The 20,553-nt window shown below is 45.1% G+C and overlaps 1 protein-coding gene across 1 annotated transcript in view; it reads left to right on the plus strand.

The window, feature by feature from the left end:
• plxnc1 (plexin C1) overlaps positions 1-20,553 on the plus strand; it is a 139,555-nt gene that overhangs the window by 89,098 nt on the left and 29,904 nt on the right. Inside the window, exons 20-24 of the mRNA XM_078553689.1 lie at positions 191-300; positions 442-498; positions 7,277-7,401; positions 10,884-11,079; positions 14,844-14,990. Coding sequence (XP_078409815.1) covers positions 191-300; positions 442-498; positions 7,277-7,401; positions 10,884-11,079; positions 14,844-14,990 — 635 coding nt within the window. The remainder of the gene's footprint in view (positions 1-190; positions 301-441; positions 499-7,276; positions 7,402-10,883; positions 11,080-14,843; positions 14,991-20,553) is intronic.

A 20,553-nucleotide genomic window follows, 5' to 3' on the forward strand; every position in this document is an offset into this window, starting at 1 on the left:
GAGGGAGAATCTGCAGAGTAATACTGGAGGTGGGGTTATTGAATATTTTTGGAGAAAACCAAAGGCAGATTGTTCATCCACTCTGGGGAATTATGAGTGGCTTCAAAGTGAAGTGACTGATGGGCAAACATCCTCCACTGACTGCATGTAAGTTTACAATGTTGAATCAGTTAAATTTTCTTTGTTTAAGGTTTTGTTGAGCTTCAGACTGAGGGATCAGATGTACATTTAATCGATAATTATGGCAGTATCCCCTTCCTGGATTACAAACATTTTGCTGCCCGAACATTCTTTCCTGAGGTAACCTTAATAACTTTTTCAACAGGTTACATAACTAGATGATGATTAAATAATTTAAGTCCAGGATTTCAGTCATGCCTGTGCACCTGTCTCTTAACATACTGAGTTTACATTTTGTCCTTTTTATGCTTTCTCTAGCAGGGAAATGGAGAGTATGTGCCCAACTTTGTCAGAGGTCTGATCATCACTGCACCTCTGGTATGTTTTCTACTTGTATCTGGAATCATTACTTTGTGGAACATTCTGGTTTGAATTACCTGAACACCGATACCTGAACACAACGAGGGTAAAATTGTTCCTGCATGGTAACACCATAAACTGGCTGGAGTGTGAATTGGGTGATAGTGAATATGTTACAGCTCGCCCCTTGCACCCTGCCCACATCACGCACACACTGCACTCAGTCCAATGAGCTTTTCCATTGAAGCCAAAGATTAGTCATTCTCCCTGCTTTAATGTTTGTCCATTATGAGAGCCTTATTTTATCTATAAACTACCCCCCCCAATATTACTCTGTAATCTCCCCCATGCCAATATTACTCCGTAAATCCCACTCCACTATTTTATCGGAGGTGAAAACCCATTTTGAATATTTGTGTTAAAACCTCCACTGAACAGTGGATAAAAGAACTCTCCAGCTCTTGGCTATCAGGAAAGTGTGGGTGGCTTTTTTTGCTTCGCTCATGGGACGTGGGCATCGCTGGCAAGACCAGCATTTGCTGCCCATCCCTAATTGCCCGTGAGAAGGTGGAGGTGAGCTGCCTTCTTGAACCGCAGCAGTCTTTGTGGCGTAGGTATACCCACAGTGCTGTTAGGGAGGGAGTTCCAGGATTTTGAACGAGTGACAGTGAAGGAACGGCGATATATTTCCAAGTCAGGATGGTGAATGACTTGGAAGGGAACTCGCAGGTGATAGTGTTCCCATACATCTGCTGCATTTGTCCTTCTAGGTGGTAGAGGTCATAGGTTTGGAAGGTGCTGTCAAAGGAACCTTGCTGAATTGTTGCAGTGCATCTTGTAGATGGTACACACTGCTGCCACTGTGCATCGGTGGTGGAGGGAGTGAATGTTGAAGGTAGTGGATGATCTGCCAATCAAGTGGGCTGCTTTCTCCTGGATGGTGTTGAGCTTCTTAATTGTTGTTGGAGCTGCACTCACCCAGGCAAGTGGAGAGTATTCCATTACACCCCTGACTTGTACCTTGTAGATGGTGGACAGGCTTTGGGGAGTCAGGAGGTGCGTTACTTGCTGTAGGATTCCCAGCCTCTGACCTGCTCTGGCAGCTACCGTATTTATATGGCTGTTTCAGTTCAGTTTCAGGTCAGTGGTAACCCAGGATGTTGGTAGTGAGCAATTCAATCATGGTAATGCCATTGAAGTCAAGGAGAGATGGTTAGATTCTCTCGTGTTAGAGATGGTCATTATCTGGCATTTGTATGGCACAAATGTTGCTACGTGTCAGCCCAAGTATGAATATTGTCCAGGTCTTGCTGCAGATGGACATGGACTGCTTCAGTATCTGAGGAGTTGCGAATGATGCTGAACATTGTGCAGTCATCAACAAACTTCCCCACTTCTGACCTTATGATGGAAGGAAAGTCATGATGAAACAGCTAAAGATGGTTGGGCGTAAGACACTACCCTGAGGAACTCCTGTAGCGATGTCCCAGAGCTGAGATGACTGACCTCCAACAACCACAACCATCTTCCTTTGTGCTAGGTATGACTCCAACCAGTGGAGAGCTTTCCCCCTGTTCTCATTGACTCCAGTTTTGCTAGGGCTCCTTGATGCCACACTCGGTCAAATGTTACCTTGATGTCAAGGGCAGTCACTCTCACCTCACTTCTGGAGTTCAGCTCTTTTGTCCATGTTTGGATCAAGGCTGTAATGAGGTCAGGAACTGAGTGGCCCTGGCAGAACCCAAGCCAAGTGTCGGTGAGCAGATTATTGCTGAGTAAGTGCCGTTTGATAGCGCTGTTGATGACCCCTTCCATCACTTTACTGATGATCAAGGGTAGACTGTTGGACAATGATTGGCTGTGTTGGATTTTTCCTGCTTTTTGTGGACAGGGCACACCTGAGCAATTTTCTCATTGTCAGTGTTGGAGCTGTACTGGAACAGCTTGGCTAGAGACGCGGCAAGTTCTGGGGTACAGGTCTTCGATACTATTGCTGGAATATTGTCAGGGCCCATAGCCGTTGCAGTATCCAGTGCCTTCAGCCATTTCTTGATATCACGTGGAGTGAATCGAATTGGCTGATGACTGGCATCTGTGATGCTGGGGATCCATTGGAGGAGGCCGAGATGGATAATCCACTCAGCATTTCTGGCTGAAGATTGTTGTGAATGCTTCAGCCTTGACTTTTGCACTGATGTGCTGGGCTCCTCCATCATTGAGGATGGGGATATTTGTGGAGCCGCCTCCTTCAGTGAGTTGTTTAGTTGTCCACCACCATCGTGTGGCAGGGCTGCAGAGCTTAGATCTCATCTGTGAGATCACTTAGCTCTGTTTATCGCCTCCTCCTTCTTCTGTTGGCATGAAGGTAGTCCTGTGTTGTAGCTTCACCAGGTTGACACCTCATTTTTAGGTATGCCTGGTGCTGCTCCTGGCATGCCCTCCTGCACTCTTCATTGATCTAGGGTTGATCCGCTCGCTTGATGGTAATGGTAGAGTGGGGGATATGCCGGGCCATGAAGTTACAGATTGTGATTGAGTACAGTTCTGCTGCTGCTGATGGCCACAGCGCCTCATGGATGCCCAGTTTTGAGTTACTAGATCTGTTCAAAATCTATTCCAAATTAGCATGGTGGTAATACCACACAACACGATGGAGAGTATCCTGAATGTGAATACGGGACTTCAAGTTTAAATTCCACCAGCTGTCATGGTGGGATTTGAACCTGAGTGCCCAGAGCATTAGCCTGGGCCTCTGGATTACTCATCTAGTGACATCATCACTATGCCGCTGCCTCCCCCTCATGCGAGGGAAGATGGAGAAAGGGCACAAGGAATTGGGGACTCTGCTCAAAGTGCTCCCACTTCTTGACCCTTTTCCTTGCCCCTACCCCTTTAGTCTGAGCACCAGATGCTGCCTCCTGCCCCAATGACTGAGTCTGCCCCTGCATGAGCGCAGACGGGGTATTCTCCACTGGACCCTCACTGGCTCCAAAACCCAGAGGATACTCACCACAAGTACCTGAGTTGTCAGATGTCGCAAACACCTAGAAGGGCAAAAGCAGCAGAAGAGAGGGAACACCACCACCTGGACATTCCCCTCCAAGCCACTCACCATCCTGACCTGGAAATATATCGCCGTTCCTTCACTGTCACTGGGTCAAAGTCCTGGAACTCCCTACCTAACAGCACTGTGGGTGTACCTACATCACATGGACTGCAGCAGTTCAAGAAGGCAGTTCACCACCACCTTCTTAAGGGCAACTAGGGATGGGAAATAAATGCTGGCCCAGCCAGTGACACCCACATGAAAGAATTAAAAGAAAAACAAGGGAATGAGCAGCCTGTAGCTCTGCAGAAACCGTAGGTGTTACACAATGTAAGCGTAAAGGAAACAGAAGAAGAGGACATTTTAATTGCACAAGGAGATTCACTTGCGTGATTATCACAATGTCACTCCATACAGTATTTAAAAATGTAAATGAATCAAATAGTTTATTTCAAGACTCTGTTCAATTCTCTCCATTGTTGTCTCCCGTCTTCCAAGTGGAAATTAGCCTTGAGGAGGATGGTGTGACCAGAGTGGAAGATGAGCTACGGGTGTACTGTTATGAAAATCAACTTACCTTCTTGTTGAGAGCAGGCATCAGGAACTCCAAATCCAAGCAGGCCTCACAGTTTCCATGCATGCACAGATCAGAAGCACATGCACATGCGCAATTCAATGTTTTTAAGTCCTTTGGGCCAAGGATGGGCCCGGGGCGCCTGGCAAAAAGGGAATATGGTGCAAAAACCAAGGTCATGTGACCAGGAGTGGAGCACAATTGCAGACAAGTGTCTCAGGCAGGGAACAGAGAGAGGTACCAAAGGGAGAGTGGACAGGGACAGGGAAAGGTTCCATAAGTGGAGTCCCAGTGAACAGAGACAGTCCCAGTTAAGTTAAAAGGGGAGGGGCAGAGAGGCTTCAGTGAGGAAAAGGGCTGTGGTTAGCAGACTTTAAGTGAAGAGAGCTCAAGAGAAGCCTTGGCAATCGAAGAGAGCAACAGAAGGTTAGTGACTTGGTGCTGCAGACATTAGGATGAAGGTATCCCCTTTGGAGCAGGTGTGTTCTGGTCAGCACGGCCGAAGAGCTAAAGTTATGCTTGTGAGTTGGTGCTTGAGTGCAGACTCGGGAATCCAGGGGAACGGAATCTCATAGGAAAGATTTTAACCCTGTGAGGTGTGTAGTCGTTGAGGCCATCCTAGTTGGAGAGAATTCCCAAATTAGATCTTCAAAGGTGAAGACTGGAATCCCTCATGAGAGAGTTGTAATGAGATTGGTTGACTTAGTGTTTACTAAGTCAGGTGGGGTGTTGAGAAATCTGTGAATTCTGTATTGGTTGCATCTGCCATTTATTGTGCAGTGCGTTCGACCACAGTTTGCCTGTGAATTCACATGTATCTCATATTTACCCTGAATGTTGAAGTATAAGATAGATCTTGTAAATTGTTTTATCTTTCTGACCTTGTACAGAAAAGTTTATTTTTGTTTGTTTAGAACCTATCGAATCTTGTGGCTTTATTCTCTTAGCAGGCGGCTTGAATCTCAAACTTTGTCCACTTTGAACAAAACATTATCAGTCCCTACCCGGATCTTCCCAAAACCTGCAGGTCTAGGACCATAACAGTGTAAATAAGATGGAGGCATTTCTGACCATGGGAATGATTAGTGTTTGGGAAAGGGAGGGAAAGTGAGTTCAGAATTTGTGTACCATATGGCCTGGATGAGTCCATTATGGGCTTTTCTGGCAAATAGGTGAGTGGGTGCAGGTGCCGTTGACACATCTGCACAACCTCCTCCACTGAGGATGTTGAGCGGTCATCATCTTCCTCCTCCTGCAATTCAGTGTGCTCTGCAGTGTGATGTTATGCAAGGCATTGTTGAGCCACTACCCTGCTGGAGGTCCTTGCTGGTACATACTGAAGACCTGCCCAGACACCTGAATCACATCATCAGCAACACAGTGGCTTGCTCTGAGCACCCCTGATGCTCATGTGGCTCTGGTTGTATCTGTCCTGTGTATCAGTAATAGGGTTCCTCACAGGTGTCATCAGGCATGTCTTTAGAGGACAGCCCTTGTCAGTGTGGAGGCACGAGGCTTGTGGGAGATGTGTCTGAATGAAGGCATCATGGCAGCTTCCAGTGTATCTTGCACAGACATGCATGAAAACCATCTGGTGATCACACACCAGCTGCACATTGATGGAGCAGGATCCCTTCCAATTGACGCTGACTTGAGATTGCCTTGATTGCCACATGTGTGGAGTCTATGGCTCCCTGTACCTGTGGAAATCCAACCACTGCAGCAAATGCCAGAACCCTCTACTTCTGAACGGCCTCCTCAGTAGCAAAGTCAGTGGCAGACCTGGCAAACATTGCATCAATCACCTGGGAGATGCATTTGTGGGCAGCAGATTGTGAAGTTCAGCAGATTCCTGGAAGGATCCAGAAGCAAAGAAATTCAAGGCCCTGGTGACCTTCACAGCCACTGGCAATGCGTGCCCACCTGGTCCACTGGCAATACGTGTGCACCTGGTCCACTGGCAATACGTGTGCACCTGGTCCACTGGCAAAGCGTGACCACCTGGTCCACTGGCAAAGCGTGACCACCTGGTCCACTGGCAATGCGTTCCCACCTGATCCACTGGCAAAGTGTTCCCACCTGGTCCACTGGCAAAGCGTGACCACCTGGTCCACTGGCAATGTGTGCCCACTTGGTCCATTGGCAATATGTGCCCACCTGGTACACTGGCAATATGTGCCCACCTGGTACACTGGCAAAGTGTGCCCACCTGGTCCACTGGCAATGTGTGCCCACTTGGTCTATTGGCAATGCATGCCCACCTGGTCCATTGGCAATGCGTACCTATCTGGTCCATTGGCAATGTGTGCCTACCTGGTGCATTGGCAATGCATGCCCACCTGGTCCATTGGCAAAGCATGCCCACCTGGTACACTGGCAATATGTGCCCACCTGGTACACTGGTAAAGCATGCCCACCTGGTCCACTGGCAATGTGTGCCCACTTGGTCTATTGGCAATGCATGCCCACCTGGTCCATTGGCAATGTGTACCTATCTGGTCCATTGGCAATGTGTGCCCACCTGGTCCATTGGCAATGCGTGCCCACCTGGTCCATTGGCAATGAAGATCAGCTAGATCAAGGTGAGTGAACTCCAAGGTACCAGAAATGGCTTCCAAAATGTTGAAATCACCTGTAAAGCAGTGAACACACTCTCTCAGAAGCAATCCTGTGAGCAAAGGCCTTTTACCTAACCAAGAAAGCAGTTGTCCTGTTTCAGTCTTTAAAGGCTTTTCAGCCTGTCAGTTTCACAGAACTGTCATGGCGGGTTTCATTCAGCTCGAAAAACTCACGCATTGGTTGTTAAAGCTGGAAACTGGAGTAAAGTTACAATTAATTACCGCTTAACATATTCAAATTACAGACCAGACGTGCCTCCAAACACATGCCTGGTTAAAAGTGAAAGTGAGCAAGGTCATGCCGGGTTTCTGACATGCCAGCTTTATTTTTTATTGATTTAACCTCCCAGGTACATTGGCACCCGCTGCACCTCCCGACCACCCCCTCCCTGACCCCCACATGTTAAATTCCTGCCCATAATTTCAGAAGATATTTCAGAATTTCTCCATTAATACTGAAAGTATCTGATCCAGCATTCTAGGTTAATGTACAGAATAACCTGGATTATAAAGAGATTTTATACGACCTGTTTCTCATTATTGTTTCATTTGAAGCAGGCACCTGAACAAGACAACCTGAATGAAGGATTCAACGCCTTGTACAACTTCTTGAGTAATGAACAGTTTTTGGTGACTTTAATACACAACTTAGAGCAGCAAAAGGATTTTTCCATTAAAGACCGGTTAGTTTTATCTGACATCTCTGCTGGTTAATTGCTTTTCAATACAGTTGGGCTTTTTTTTGTTCCCCAACATTTAGCTTGATCCCATCAAATGATATTATCATTGTCAATATGTGACACTGTGAGGTTGGTTAAGCAAGTTCAACTAGAGTGAACTGAGTTTTTGTATCAGAACAAATGCACACAATGTTCACCCCCTTTCCATCGGTCAGCTCTTTATTTACATGTGGGGGCTTTGGGAGGAAGAGGTTATCAAGAAAAGCGAATTGTCCGTAGGGATAGATGTGGAGATGGTAAGCAGATAGCTGGGACAACCACACATGCTGACTTCCAAAACTAGACATCGTTACAACCAGGTGAGGTGGGGTAGAGTGACTTCATGGGTTGTGGGTGTCATTGGCCAGCATTTATTGCCCATCCCTAATTGCCCTTGAGAAGGTGGTGGTGACCCTAACAGGTCTTAATAAAAGGATATGTTTGCTAATTCGGCAGCTATTTAACTTTATGTGCTGTGACTGTAAAAGGCCTTCCTTCCACAATAAGGTCAGAAGTGGGGATGTTCGCTGATGATTGCACAATGTTCAGCACCATTCATGATTTCTCGGATACTGAAGCAGTCCATGTCCAAATGCAGAAAGTCCTGGACAATATCCAAGCTTGGACTGACAAGTGGCAAGTAACAGTCACACCACTCATGTGCCAGGCATTGACCATCTCCAACAAGAGAGAATCTAACCATCGTCCCTTGACATTCAATGGCATTACCATCACTGAATCCCCCACTATCAACATCCTGGGGGTTACCATTGACCGGAAACTAAACTGGATTGGCCATTAAAATACTGTGGCTACAAGAGCAGGTCAGAGCCTAGGAATCCTGCGGCGAGTAACTCACCTCCTGACTCCCCAAAGCCTGTCCATCATCTACACGGTACAAGTCAGGAGTGTGATGGAATACTCTCCACTTGCCTGGAGGAGTGCAGCTCCAACAACACTCAAGAAGCTCGACACCATGCAGTTCAAAGCAACCCCCTTGATTAGCACCCCTTGTACATTCACTTCCTCCACCATTGATGAACAGTGGCAGCAGTGTGTAACATGTACAAGATGCACTGCAGGAACTCACCAAGGCTCCTTAGACAGCCACTTCCAAACCACAACCACTACCATCTAGAAGGACAAGGGCAGCAGATAGATGGGTACACCACCATTGGAAGTTCCACTCTAAGCTACACGCTATCCTGACTTGGAAATATATCACCGTTCCTTCACTGCCGCTGGGTCAAATTCCTGGAACTCCCTCCCTAACAGCACTGTGGGTGTACCTACACCACATGGACTGCAGCGGTTCAAGAAGGCAGCTCAGCACCACCTTCTCAAGGGCAACTAGGGTTGGGCACTAAATGCTGACCTAGCCAGCGACACCCATTTCCCATAAATGAATAGAAAAAAGACACACACAGACAGGCTTCTTTTTAAGTTTTAAAATGGAAAGGAGAATAGTATTTATTGTACTTAATACCCACTCTAAATAAGATAAATAATAATAACACCCTGACTTTCATGCACACATGCATTCAAACATTCACACACACATACACAAGTAAGTTACAAAATGGAGAATAGATTAAGCAGTTTTTAAAGTCTAATAAAAGTTCATGATATACAGGTCTTATAGGTTGATGACTTGGCTAGTTTCCGTACGGTCTGGTGGTCCTTCAGGAATCGGTGTTGAATGGGTTTAAAAATGTTGAGAGATGATTAATTTGTTCTTCTGGAGTCAACAGCTGCTGGGTTGATTTTTAAAAAAATACTGCCTATGACAAGTGGATGGTCAAAACAGCAGACAGGGCACAAACTTACTCACTGGATGGAAAACTCCTGCTTCTTTGGCATCTTTTCTGCTTATGTTCGGTGGCCTGGAGAAAAGCAGTCTCTTAAAAAAAAAAGAGGGCTAATGGTCTTGCCACATAATCTCCTCTCAACTGAGCAATTACCCAAATATGGTCATAGCAATTTTATTCCGGATGTGTGGTTTCAACTTGATAGATTATGACTGGAAAGGTCCCTTCGTAGCCAGAGTCCATTGTCCAAAGTCATTATATGTAACACTTGCTCCACACCAGGGGTCAGGAGATGGTCCATTCACACTCTTCCAGGGTGATTGTTTCTGATAGCATTTTCTGAATAGGCTAACTCCATTTTAATGGCTTTGGAAGTTGTAAGGTACAGTGATGCAAATTTTCAGTCATTTTAGAAGCTGCTTAAAGTCACTTTTTAAAAGAATACTGGTGTTCAGTCCTTTTAAAACTTCAAGTGTTTTTCAGCCCAAATAATAGTCATTTTTGATATAAAGCATGGATTTATAACAACATAATAACAACAACTCGCATTGATAAATGAAATAGAATTGGTGATTATCAAAACCCAAGAAATAATGGAGCTTTTCAAGCCTGCTCTGCCATTCTATGACTCTGTGATTCAACTAGACCATGGCTGATTTGTACCTCAGCTCCATTTACCCTAGCTCGATATCTCTTGATATCTATCAATCTCAAGCTTGAAAGCTACAATTTACCCCCAGCATCCACAGCCCTTTGGGGGAGAGAGTTCCAGATTCCCTTTGTGCAAAGCAATGCTTGCAAATAGTTGCAGTGAAAGCAGTTCAGAGAAGTTTCACAAGACTGATTCCTGGGATGAGGGGCCTGCCTTATGATGAAAGCTTGAACAGGTTGGGCCTATACTGCTTGGAATTTAGAAGAATGAAAGGTGATCTTATTGAATCATATAAGATCCTAAGTGGGTTTGACAGAGTAGATGCTGAGAGGATGATTCCCTTCTTGGCAGAATCTAGAACTAGGGGGCACAATTTCAAAATAAGAGGTCACCCATTTAAGACAGAGATGAAGAATTTCTTCTCTCAGCGGGTCAATAGCGTTTGTAATTCCCTTCCCCAGTGAACAGTGGAGGCTGGCTCATTGAATATGCTCAAGGCTGAGTTAGACAGGTCTTCGTTTGACAAGGGAGTCAAGGGTTATGGGGGACAGGCAAGAAAGTAGACTTAAGACCACATCAGATCAGCTATGATCTTAGTGACAGGCAGTTCAGGCTCAAGGGGCAGAATGGCCCACTCTTGGTCCTATTTCTCATGTTCTTATGATTCCTGATTTCACTCAACGGCCTAGCTCCAATTTGAAGGTTATGCCCACGTGTTCTGGATCCCTTATTGGAACAGCTTCTCTATTAAATCCAATTATCATTTTAAACACCTCAATTAAATCACCCTAAATTTCCTAAACTCAAGGGATTACAATCCAGCTTTAATTTAACCCTTTATGCCCTGGTGTTTTATATCTTCACTGGTGCAAGAGTTGGAGTTCAAGAGAGTAATAATTGAGCTTTGACGTTAGAATGCTATGCAAATACCACAGTCTGAGCTCCTGAATGTCTTTCTTAAAATGCCAACTGTTTGTTATTAACAGGTGTAGGTTTGCTTCGTTCCTGACCATTGCATTTCACAGTAAGTTAGTTTATCTGACAAGCGTGCTTGATCATCTCCTCAAAGATTTGATGGATGGATCGATTGCCCAGCCAAAGCTGTTGTTACGTCGCACAGAGACAGTAGTTGAGAAACTCTTAACCAATTGGGTTTCCCTGTGCATGTACGGCTTTCTGAGGGTAAGAACTATACACAGTGTACTTTATAGTCATGGTGCATGATGCTTGTGGTTATGGCTGACATAAAATTTCTTCTTGCAGTTTAGCTTTCAAATCATCCTAATTTATTTTTAAATTTTTGGATTGCGGGAATCGTTAGCATTTATTGCCCATCCCTCGCTGCCCTGAGAAGGTGATGGTCAGCCAGTTTCCTGAAGGTCTGGGTAGCAGTTTGATATAACTGGATCTGCGCCCCTAGCCAAGCTGGTCCAGTACAGCTACAACACTGGCATCTACCCAGCAATGTGGAAAATTGTCCAGGTATGTCCTGTACACAAAAAGCAGGACAAATCCAACCTGGCCAATTACTGTCCCCTCCGTCTACTCTCGATCATTAGTAAAGTGATGGGAGGGGTCATCAACAGTGCTATCAAGTGGCACTTACTTAACAATACCCTGTTCACTGACACTCAGTTTGGTTCCGCCAGGGCCATTCAGCTCCTGACCTGATTGCAGCCTTGGTTCAAACATGGACTAAAGAGCTGAACTCCCGAGGTGAGGTGAGAGTGACTGCCCTTGACATCAAGGCAGCTTTTGACTGAGTGTGGCATCAAGGAGCCTGACAAAACTGGATTCAATGGGAATCGGGGGGAAAACTCTCCGCATACCGAGCACAAAGGAAGATGGCTGTGGTTGTTGGAGGTCAATCATCTCAGTCCTAGAGCATCACTGCAGGAGTTCCTCAGGGTAGTGTCTTAGGCCCAACCATCTTCAGCTGCTTTGTCAATGACCTTCCTTCGATCATAAGGTCAGAAGTGGGGATGTTAGTTGATTATTACTTAACGTTCAGCACCATTTGCGACTCCTCAGATACTAAGGCAGCCCATGTCCAAATGCAGCAAGACCTGGACAATATCCAGGCTTGGGCTGACAAATGGCAAATAACATTCGTGCCACACTAGTGCCAGGCAATGACCATCTCTAACAAGAGAGAATCTAACCATCACCCCTTGACTTTCAATGGCATTACCATCACTGAATCCCCCACTATCAACATCCTGGGGGTAACCATTGACCAGAAATGGAACTGGACTAGCCATATAAATACTGTGGCTACAAGAGCAGGTCAGATGCTAGGAATCCTGCAGTGAGTAACTCACCTCCTGACTCCCCAAAGCCTGTCCACCATCTACAAGGCACAAGTCAGGAATGTGATGGAATACTCCCCATTTGCCTGGATGAGCTTCAACACTCAAGAAGCTTGACACCATACAAGACAAAGCAGCCCGCTTGATTGGCACTCCATTCACTGCCTTAAACATTCACTCCCTCCAACACTGACACACACACCTTCCAAACCCACGACCACTATCATCCAGAGGGAGAAGGGCAGCTGACACATGGGAACACCACCACCTGGAAGTCCCTCTCCAAGCCACTCACCATCCTGAATTGGAAATACATCACCATTCCTTCACTGTCACTAGTTCAAAATCCTGGAACTTCCTCCTTAACAGCACTGTGGGTGTACCTACACCACATGGACTGCAGCTGTTCAAGAAGGCAGCTCACCATCACCTTCTCAAGGGCAATTAGGGATGGGGAATACATGTTGGCCCAGGCAGCGACGCCCACATCCCATGAATGAATAAAAAATAAATAAATAACTGAATGGCTTGCTACGGCACTTCATAGAATTAGCCCTGTTGGTGTGGGACTGGCGACATGTAGTCCAGACTGGGGAAGGGCAGCAGGTTTCTTTCCCTAAGGGATATTGGTGAACCAGTTGAGTTTTTGCTACAATCTAACAGCTTCACGGTCACTTTTACTGAGACTAGCTTCTTCATTTCCAGATTTTTAAAGAAGCTGAATTCAAATTCTCAAACTGTTGTGGTGGGATTCTGAACTCGTGTTTCATGGAGCATTGGTTCAGTAACTTAATCACCACAACAACGGTTGCTCAATTTGTTAAAAGCTGTTCTGCTTATGAGAAGAAATTGTGTTTTCCTGTTGAGTTTGCAGTAAATATTTGGATATTGAGTTATACCAACTGAAAACATCTCAGATCCCAGTCTTTGCTGAGTTAGTCATTCATGGTCAAGGTCACAGTAAGAATGTCACATTCGGCCTCATGACCTCTGCATTCAAGGGAAGTGTTTTTTAAAAAAAGTCCAAGTTTTTGTTCCTGATTGTTAATGTTGCTCTTAACACTATTGAGTTCATTGCAGACAGAGAGTTTCCATCTTCAGGCTAAGCTTCCTACGAACTGAGAACTATGATGCTTTCTTAGAACAGGATGTGCTTACGGGGAGAGTTATTCTTTAACTATGGTTTAATGCCCTAGAGACCAGTGAGCTTTCAACCACTCACCAGTGATATCCGCCAGTAAACTGAGACTGTTAGACAAAATCAATAGTCTTCGCAATGTGCAGAACGTTCAGCTTATGGTCGAGGTTTAATATGGTCAAAATGATTGGAAGGGGAAATTGGCTGAGGATAGAGAGACACCTAATATCACCCATTTTACCCCACCCCCACCCGCACCCCCACCCCAACACGCACATCCCACTGCAGTTCAAAGTTCCACACTATGTCATGATAGTTATGGCTACTGCATGAGATCCAAGGGGAGAACTTTCGGCTCGGCGAACAGCGGCGGGGCCCGCTCGCCGAGGTGTAAAATGCACGGGGTGACGTCGGGCATGCATCCAGACATCACCGCACGTCATTTAGATTTTCAGTTTGGCGGGCGCGCAGCCAAGTCAGATGCATGCCCGCCAAACTGTCAAAGGCCTGTTGAGGCCATTAATTAACTAATTAAGGCTATTGAGAAAGCTGCCTGTCCAACCTTTGCATTTTTCATGGAACCTCATCCATGGGCGGGATGAGGTTTCATGAAGGATTTATAAATTAAATAAATTTTATCAATAAAGTTCATTGACATGTCCCAGCTCATGTGACACTGTCACACGAGGGGACATGTCTTAAAGTTATTTTTCTTTATTAAAATTTTTAAAACTTAAAACTTATCTCCCTGAGGCGCCCCTGTGCCTCAGGGAGGTTTCTGAGCTCTTCCGCATGCAGGCGCAGAAGAGCACACTCCCAACTCAGGGAACCCTCCCCATCACCCGCACAGGGTGCACACAGCGCTTCCAGGTGCACATCACGCTGGGCAGGCCTTAATTTGCCCACCCATGTAAAATGGCAGTGCCGACCCAATTGGGGGTGCCGATCAGGTACATGTTCGCCCACGCACAACCCCCGCCGATGGGAAGAAAATTCTCTCCCAAGTGTCAATTCTAAACAAAGATCCAAAAGATATTGGGGGAAAAGTCATCAAACCCATTCCAAACACTTGGACATGTAATCCAGGCTGACACTCCAGTGCAATGCTGAGAGAGTGCTGCACTGTCAGAGGTTCTGTCTTTCAGGTGAAATATCTAACAGGGAATCAGTCTGCCCATAGAAAATCCCATGACAATATCAAAAGAGGAACAGGGGAGTTGTCCCTGGTGCCCTGACAAATGTATATTCCTCAGTCAGCTTCATTAAAACAGATGATATGGTCATTATCAAATTGCTGTTTGTGGCTCCCTTGACTATTGTGTTTCCCACAGCACTGCAGTGACCAAACTTCAAAAAGTACTTAATTGTCTGTAAAGCCTTTTGAGAATGTCTTGAGGTCTTGAAAGGTGCTATACAAGAATTTCTTCTTTTTAATAACCAGGTTTCATAAAATGGCTGATATGCATTTCTCATGAGAGTTGTTGCCTTTCTAAATGCAGGAATCTGTCGGAGAGCCATTATTTAAGCTTGTGTCGGCAATAAAGCAAAGGATCAGCCTGGGTCCAGTGGATGCAGTTAGTGGTAAGGCATTGCACACACTAAACGAAGACTGGCTATTGTGGGAGGTCACAGACTTTAAAACTCTGGTAAGTACAATTTTAATCAGAAAACTCATCTGCACATGTTAATTAATCGTCATTAATTGCATAAAGATAAAACTCTTTGCTGCCACTAAACTGAGAATTTACTTTCCTGGTTTATATGTATTGTTACTGTGTAATAGCATTTAATTTTCAAATAGTGTCATAACTCTTAAAATGTTTGTCTGCATCTTTATTTTGATGAATTTATCATTAACCCAGAATTGATGAGAATTATTCCAGGAAATGATATTATCTACTACTTCACACTGTGATTCAATCTCCTGTTGACAAGGTTTTAATATAATGTAATATTGCCACAAGTTAGATCTTCCTCATGAGCTAATGGAGAATTATAGAAGCTCCCATTTTTGATCCAGCTAAGATTGTAAAGAAGTTGCGATATTAGTGTTTAAAATGCGAAAGGGTGAAATTAGAAAGTTCACCTTCAACCCTAAAATTTTAAGGAAGTTGGAGTAGGAGTAGGCCATTCAGCCTATCGATCCTGCTCCACCATTCAATTAGATCATGGCTAATTATTTACATCAATGCCACTTTCCCACACTATCTCCATATCCTTTGATATCATTATTATCCATAAATCTATCAATTTCTGTCTTGAACACGCTCAGTGATTGAGCTTCCACAGCCGTCTGGGGTAGAGAATTCCAAAGATTCACTACCCACTGAGTGAAGAAATTCCTCCTCATCTCAGTCATAAATGGCCTACCCTTTATTCTGAGACTGTGTCCCCTGGTTCTAGACTCACTAGAGCCAGGGAAAACATCCTATCCACATCTACCCTGTCACGTCTTGTAAGAATTTTGTTAGTTTCAAGATCACTCTCATTCTTTGAAACTCTAGAGAATACAGACCCAGTTTCCTCAATCCCCCCTTGTAAACCAAGCCTGACATCCCAGGGATTAGTCTGGTGAATCTCCGTTGCACTCCCTCTATGGCAAATATCCTTCCTTAGATAGGGAGACAAAAACTGTACATGATACTCCAGGCGCAGTCTCAACAAGGATCTATACAGTTGCAGCAAGACATCTTTACTCCTGTACTCAAATCCCCTTGTGGTGAAGGCCAACATACCATTTGCCTTCCTAATTGTTTGCTGCACCTGCATGCTAGCTTTTAGTGACTCAGGAACAAGGATACTCAGGTCCCTTTGGACATTAATACTTACCAATCTCTCACCATTTCAGAAACACCCTGCCTTTCTGTTTTTTTCTTCCCAAAGTGGATAACTTCACATTTATTCACATTATATTCCATCTGCCATGTTCTTGCCCACTCACTTCGCCCGTCCAAGTCCCCTTGAAGCCTCCTTGCATCCTGCTCACAACTTACCACCTAGTTTTGTGTCATCATCAAATTTGGAAATATTATATTTGGGCCCCAAACCCAAATCATTTATATAGATTGTGAACAGCTGTGGACCTAGCAGGGATCCTTGTGGTACCCCATGAGTAACAGCCTGCCATCCTGAGAATGATCCGTTTACTCCTACTCTCTGTTTTCTGTCTGTTAACCAATTCTCAATCAGTACCAGTATATTTCCCCCAATCCCATGTGCTCTAATTTTGTTTCCTCACCTCCTGTATGGGACTTTATCAAAAGCCTAAGTAATTAAGTATCTTATCTGTTCATAAAAAGCTGAGGAGAATAAGTAAACAGCCAAACAAGCTCTAATTGAGCAATCGTCTAAATAATATATTAAAAACCATCAACTGGTTTTGACTCCTATCAGCTTTTCTATTATAAATTCCAATGTCCACAGTTATAGTGGGAACTGCCCATGTAAACTGGGTGCCCTTCAGCCAATGTTCTACCACCTCTTGTGAATGCCCGAAATTTAGTCCAGTTATCTGCTTTTGATGTTGCTTGAGGTAGAAATATTAGCCAGGACACTTGGGCAGAGCTCTGGTGCTCTTGGCATTGTCATCAGCATTCTTCCATCTGCATGAGGGACAATGCAACAAATAAAATCCGATGGGGATGGAGAAAGTTTCACCATGGCGCTTTTCTGCTTATGGCTGAAGCGACCAATCTGTGTGAGGCAGGCTCTGCCGCAAGTGCCGCATGTGAAGTGGTTATACGGTGTCGCTGTGGTTGTTTTTGGTGTTGGCATCTGTTTCCAAGCTGCTGTCGGCACTGATGACCATGGTGGCAAACGCCATTTTCCTCTGTTGTCACCCAGTGTCTCCCAAGTGCAAAAGTCGATGTTTATGGCATTCATTTTATGCTTGCAAACATTCTTGAAGCTGAGCTTTGGGTGTCTCACTGGTCGTCTGGCTCTGGCTACCTCACCATGCAGAAAATCCTTAGGTATGCGACCATCTTCCAGCCTGGCTGAGCCAGCTAGGTTACCTCAGCGCCAACACACTTGGGAGCTTTGCCTTTTGAGAGGACTGCCACACCTATGATTTTGTTTTTCCATGAGATGCTCACAATTGCCTCAAACTGTGAAGGTGAGACCTGCTGACAAGTTCAGTATAATCAGCATGGAAAATCTCACCCCTTCCCCACATCCTTTGCCAAGACAACCTGGAATGTGCAATAACTGAATATTCATGGGGTTAATGAGTGAGCCTTCAGTTTCCCCAAATGGCTGCGAGATGGAAAGATAGAGACACTTATTGAGAAAATAGGTAGGCGCATGGGGAAAGACAGAGGGAAGGAGAGAGTTACAGAAAGAATGATTAAGGGAGCACGATGTATAAAAAAGTGTCAGCAAGAGTATGTGGGAACCATGTACAAAGGGAGAGAAAGTGGGAGCTAGTGGTTACTGAGCTGTACCCCACATGAGTGATCACCCTCAGAGAATTGGAAAGGAGCATTGATAGCACAGTGGATCAGTGATAACACTCTGAACTATCGGGCTGAAGTTTGTGGGTTCAAATCAAGTCTCACTCCAGAGGCTTGAGCACATAATCTAAGGTGACACTCCATTGTAGTACTGAGGGAACTTCCAGAGGTGCTGTCTTTCAAATGAGGTGTTAAATTGAGGCCCTGTCCGTCCTCTCAGGCAGACATAAAAATTGCCTGGAAATTTGTGAATTTCCCAGTCCCCAAGTGTCCTGATCAACATTTAACCCTCAACTAAAACCTAAAGCAAAATGGTCTAGTAATTACATTGCTGTTTGTGGCAGCTTTCTTTGGGAAAATTGCCTGCTATGTTTCCCACCTTACAAGAGTAACCACAGTTCAAAAAGTATTTCTTTGGACATCCTGAGGTTGTGAAAGACAGTAGGGAGAGGTGTAAGTTCTTTCTTTTTGAGCCCTGATTTCAGATGATCAGTAATAGTTGTTCTGCTTTCCTCAGTCCTGTTGGTTTAATGGTTTAATTCTGCAAAATCACACCCCTGACAAAATGATGAAGTTAACTACATCAGTTCCTTTTTTTTAACCACTTTGCCCCGGTCTTGTGTTACTGTGTGTGGAAATGGTTCCATTTATATACTAGAGTAGATTGTTTTTCTTTTGATCAGTGGACAAACTGCTCCCAACATCTGTGTGCATCTTGGCACAGAGGAAATGTAGGACATTTATGTAGGATGTTAACATCTCTCCAAATAGACCTAAAGCACGTCACATACGGTGAATTACCTCAAAGTGCAGTGTAGACAAATGTGAAAGCCACTTTCCAATTAGTTGAATCTTGCAGATCAGCAGCAAAATAAGTAACCAATGCACGTGTTTTTGGCTGATGGAGGAATTTGGCCACAGAATTCCCAGTTGAATTCCAAATTGTTCTCAAATTAACATCTTATCTGAAAGGTGACGGGTGTGAAATTCATCTCCGTAGTGCCCAGTTTCTCAGCGCCACAAGTGCCGTTTTGCCTCCAAAAATGATGTCTGCAGCAGGCACACACTATTTTGGTGCTGGCTATGCTTGATGCCATTTTTATGAAGGAGAACCCACCGGAAGTATGCACATTAGGCACACCATGGAACATTGATTGGACACCAGCGCCGCCATTTTGGACCTCAATACTCCAGCTGAAGCCCTCTATTAACCTTGCACAGCTGAACACACGTTCAGCAGCAGCAAAGACACCCTACCCAGCGCTATTTAAAGGACTCATCAACTCATTTCAACTTAGTTGCTGATTGATTTCTATTGGCTCTTGCTGCAATTGCAGAGGTGTACGTTGGTCTTCAGAGTTGTTTAATATTGCTGAAGCCTGTACAGAGTGGGGTAGCATGTGCTGTAGGACTTTGCCCTGACTTCAAGGATTCTGCACAGGTCACTTACTTCTAGACATAGGTGCATAATTTGCATCCTCAACATGACAGGGAAAATGAACAGAGGTGACACAGAGCAGGACAAGATGCTGGAACAGGGAGGAGGAAGAGGGAAGAAGGGTTCCACCAAGAGGCCGTAATCTCCTGGGGTGTTCAGGGAACAATTCTCCTCAGCAATGAACAGTGGGCCAGACATCACTGTTTCTTCACTGAAATCTACCACCTGCTGCAGCCAAACCTACAGCCTCAAAGCAGGATGAGGATGGCAATGCCAGTGGCTGTGAGAGTGACCATGAACAAGAAATTCTTTGTTTCTGGTCTAGGCTGAAGCAGGTGTCATTTGCACCTTCTCCTGGTTTGCTGTCCGCTGTTTTTTTTAATTCTTTCATGGGCTATGAGCTGTGCTGGCTGGGCCAGCATTTGTTGCTCATCCCAACTGCCCTTGAGAAGGTGGTGGTGAGCCGCCTTCTTGAACCGCTGTAGTCCATGTGGTGTAGGTACATCCACCGCAGTGTTGCTGCTGGGAAGAGAGTTCCAGGATTTTCATCCCACGACGGTGAAGGAACGGTGATATAGTTCCAAGTCAGGATGCAGTGTTGCTTAAGGGAGGTCAGAGAGGCTATGTATTCCAAGGGAGCTGAAAATATTTCATTCTTTCTTACCAGAGAGAGTGAGGACGTGGCTTTGTGAGGATTGTAGGATTTCTCATGATGCAGGGTGTGGCACACAAATGTTGCTTTGCCAGTGCTGCATGTCAATTCTGAGATATACCGCACCTGAAAGGGATTCCGCTCCCTCAATGTCCAGCTGATTTGTGACCATACTCAGTGTATCATGCGAGTCAACGGCCAGAATCCTGGAAACAATCAGGCGCCTTTATTCTGTGGCAGTCCCTGTACCAGATCCATTGGAACCACCTCGGCAAACCAAAGGGTGGCTACTAGGCGACAAGGGCTATCCACTGACCACCTGCCTCATGACTCTAATGTGCAACGTACACACATTTGGGCAGCATGCACATAATGAAAGCCCCATGGAATGTTATTGGCCAGAATATTATAGTGCTTAAACAACGCCTCCATGACCTGGATCACTCTGGATCTGCAGGGTTCCTGCAACACTTGGCAGAGCACAAGATTTACAAGAATGTTGCCAGGGCTTGAAAATTGCAGCTGTGAGGAAAGATCAGGTAGGCTGGGATTGTGTTCTTTAGAACAGAGGAGGCTGAGGGGAGACTTGATTGAGGTGTACAAAATGACAAGTGGCCTAGACAGAGTAGACAGGGAAGACTTGATTCCCCTAGTGGAGAGGTCAATTA

The sequence above is a fragment of the Cetorhinus maximus genome, chromosome 12 (assembly GCF_964194155.1).
Source record: "Cetorhinus maximus chromosome 12, sCetMax3.hap1.1, whole genome shotgun sequence".
NCBI lineage: Eukaryota > Metazoa > Chordata > Chondrichthyes > Lamniformes > Cetorhinidae > Cetorhinus > Cetorhinus maximus.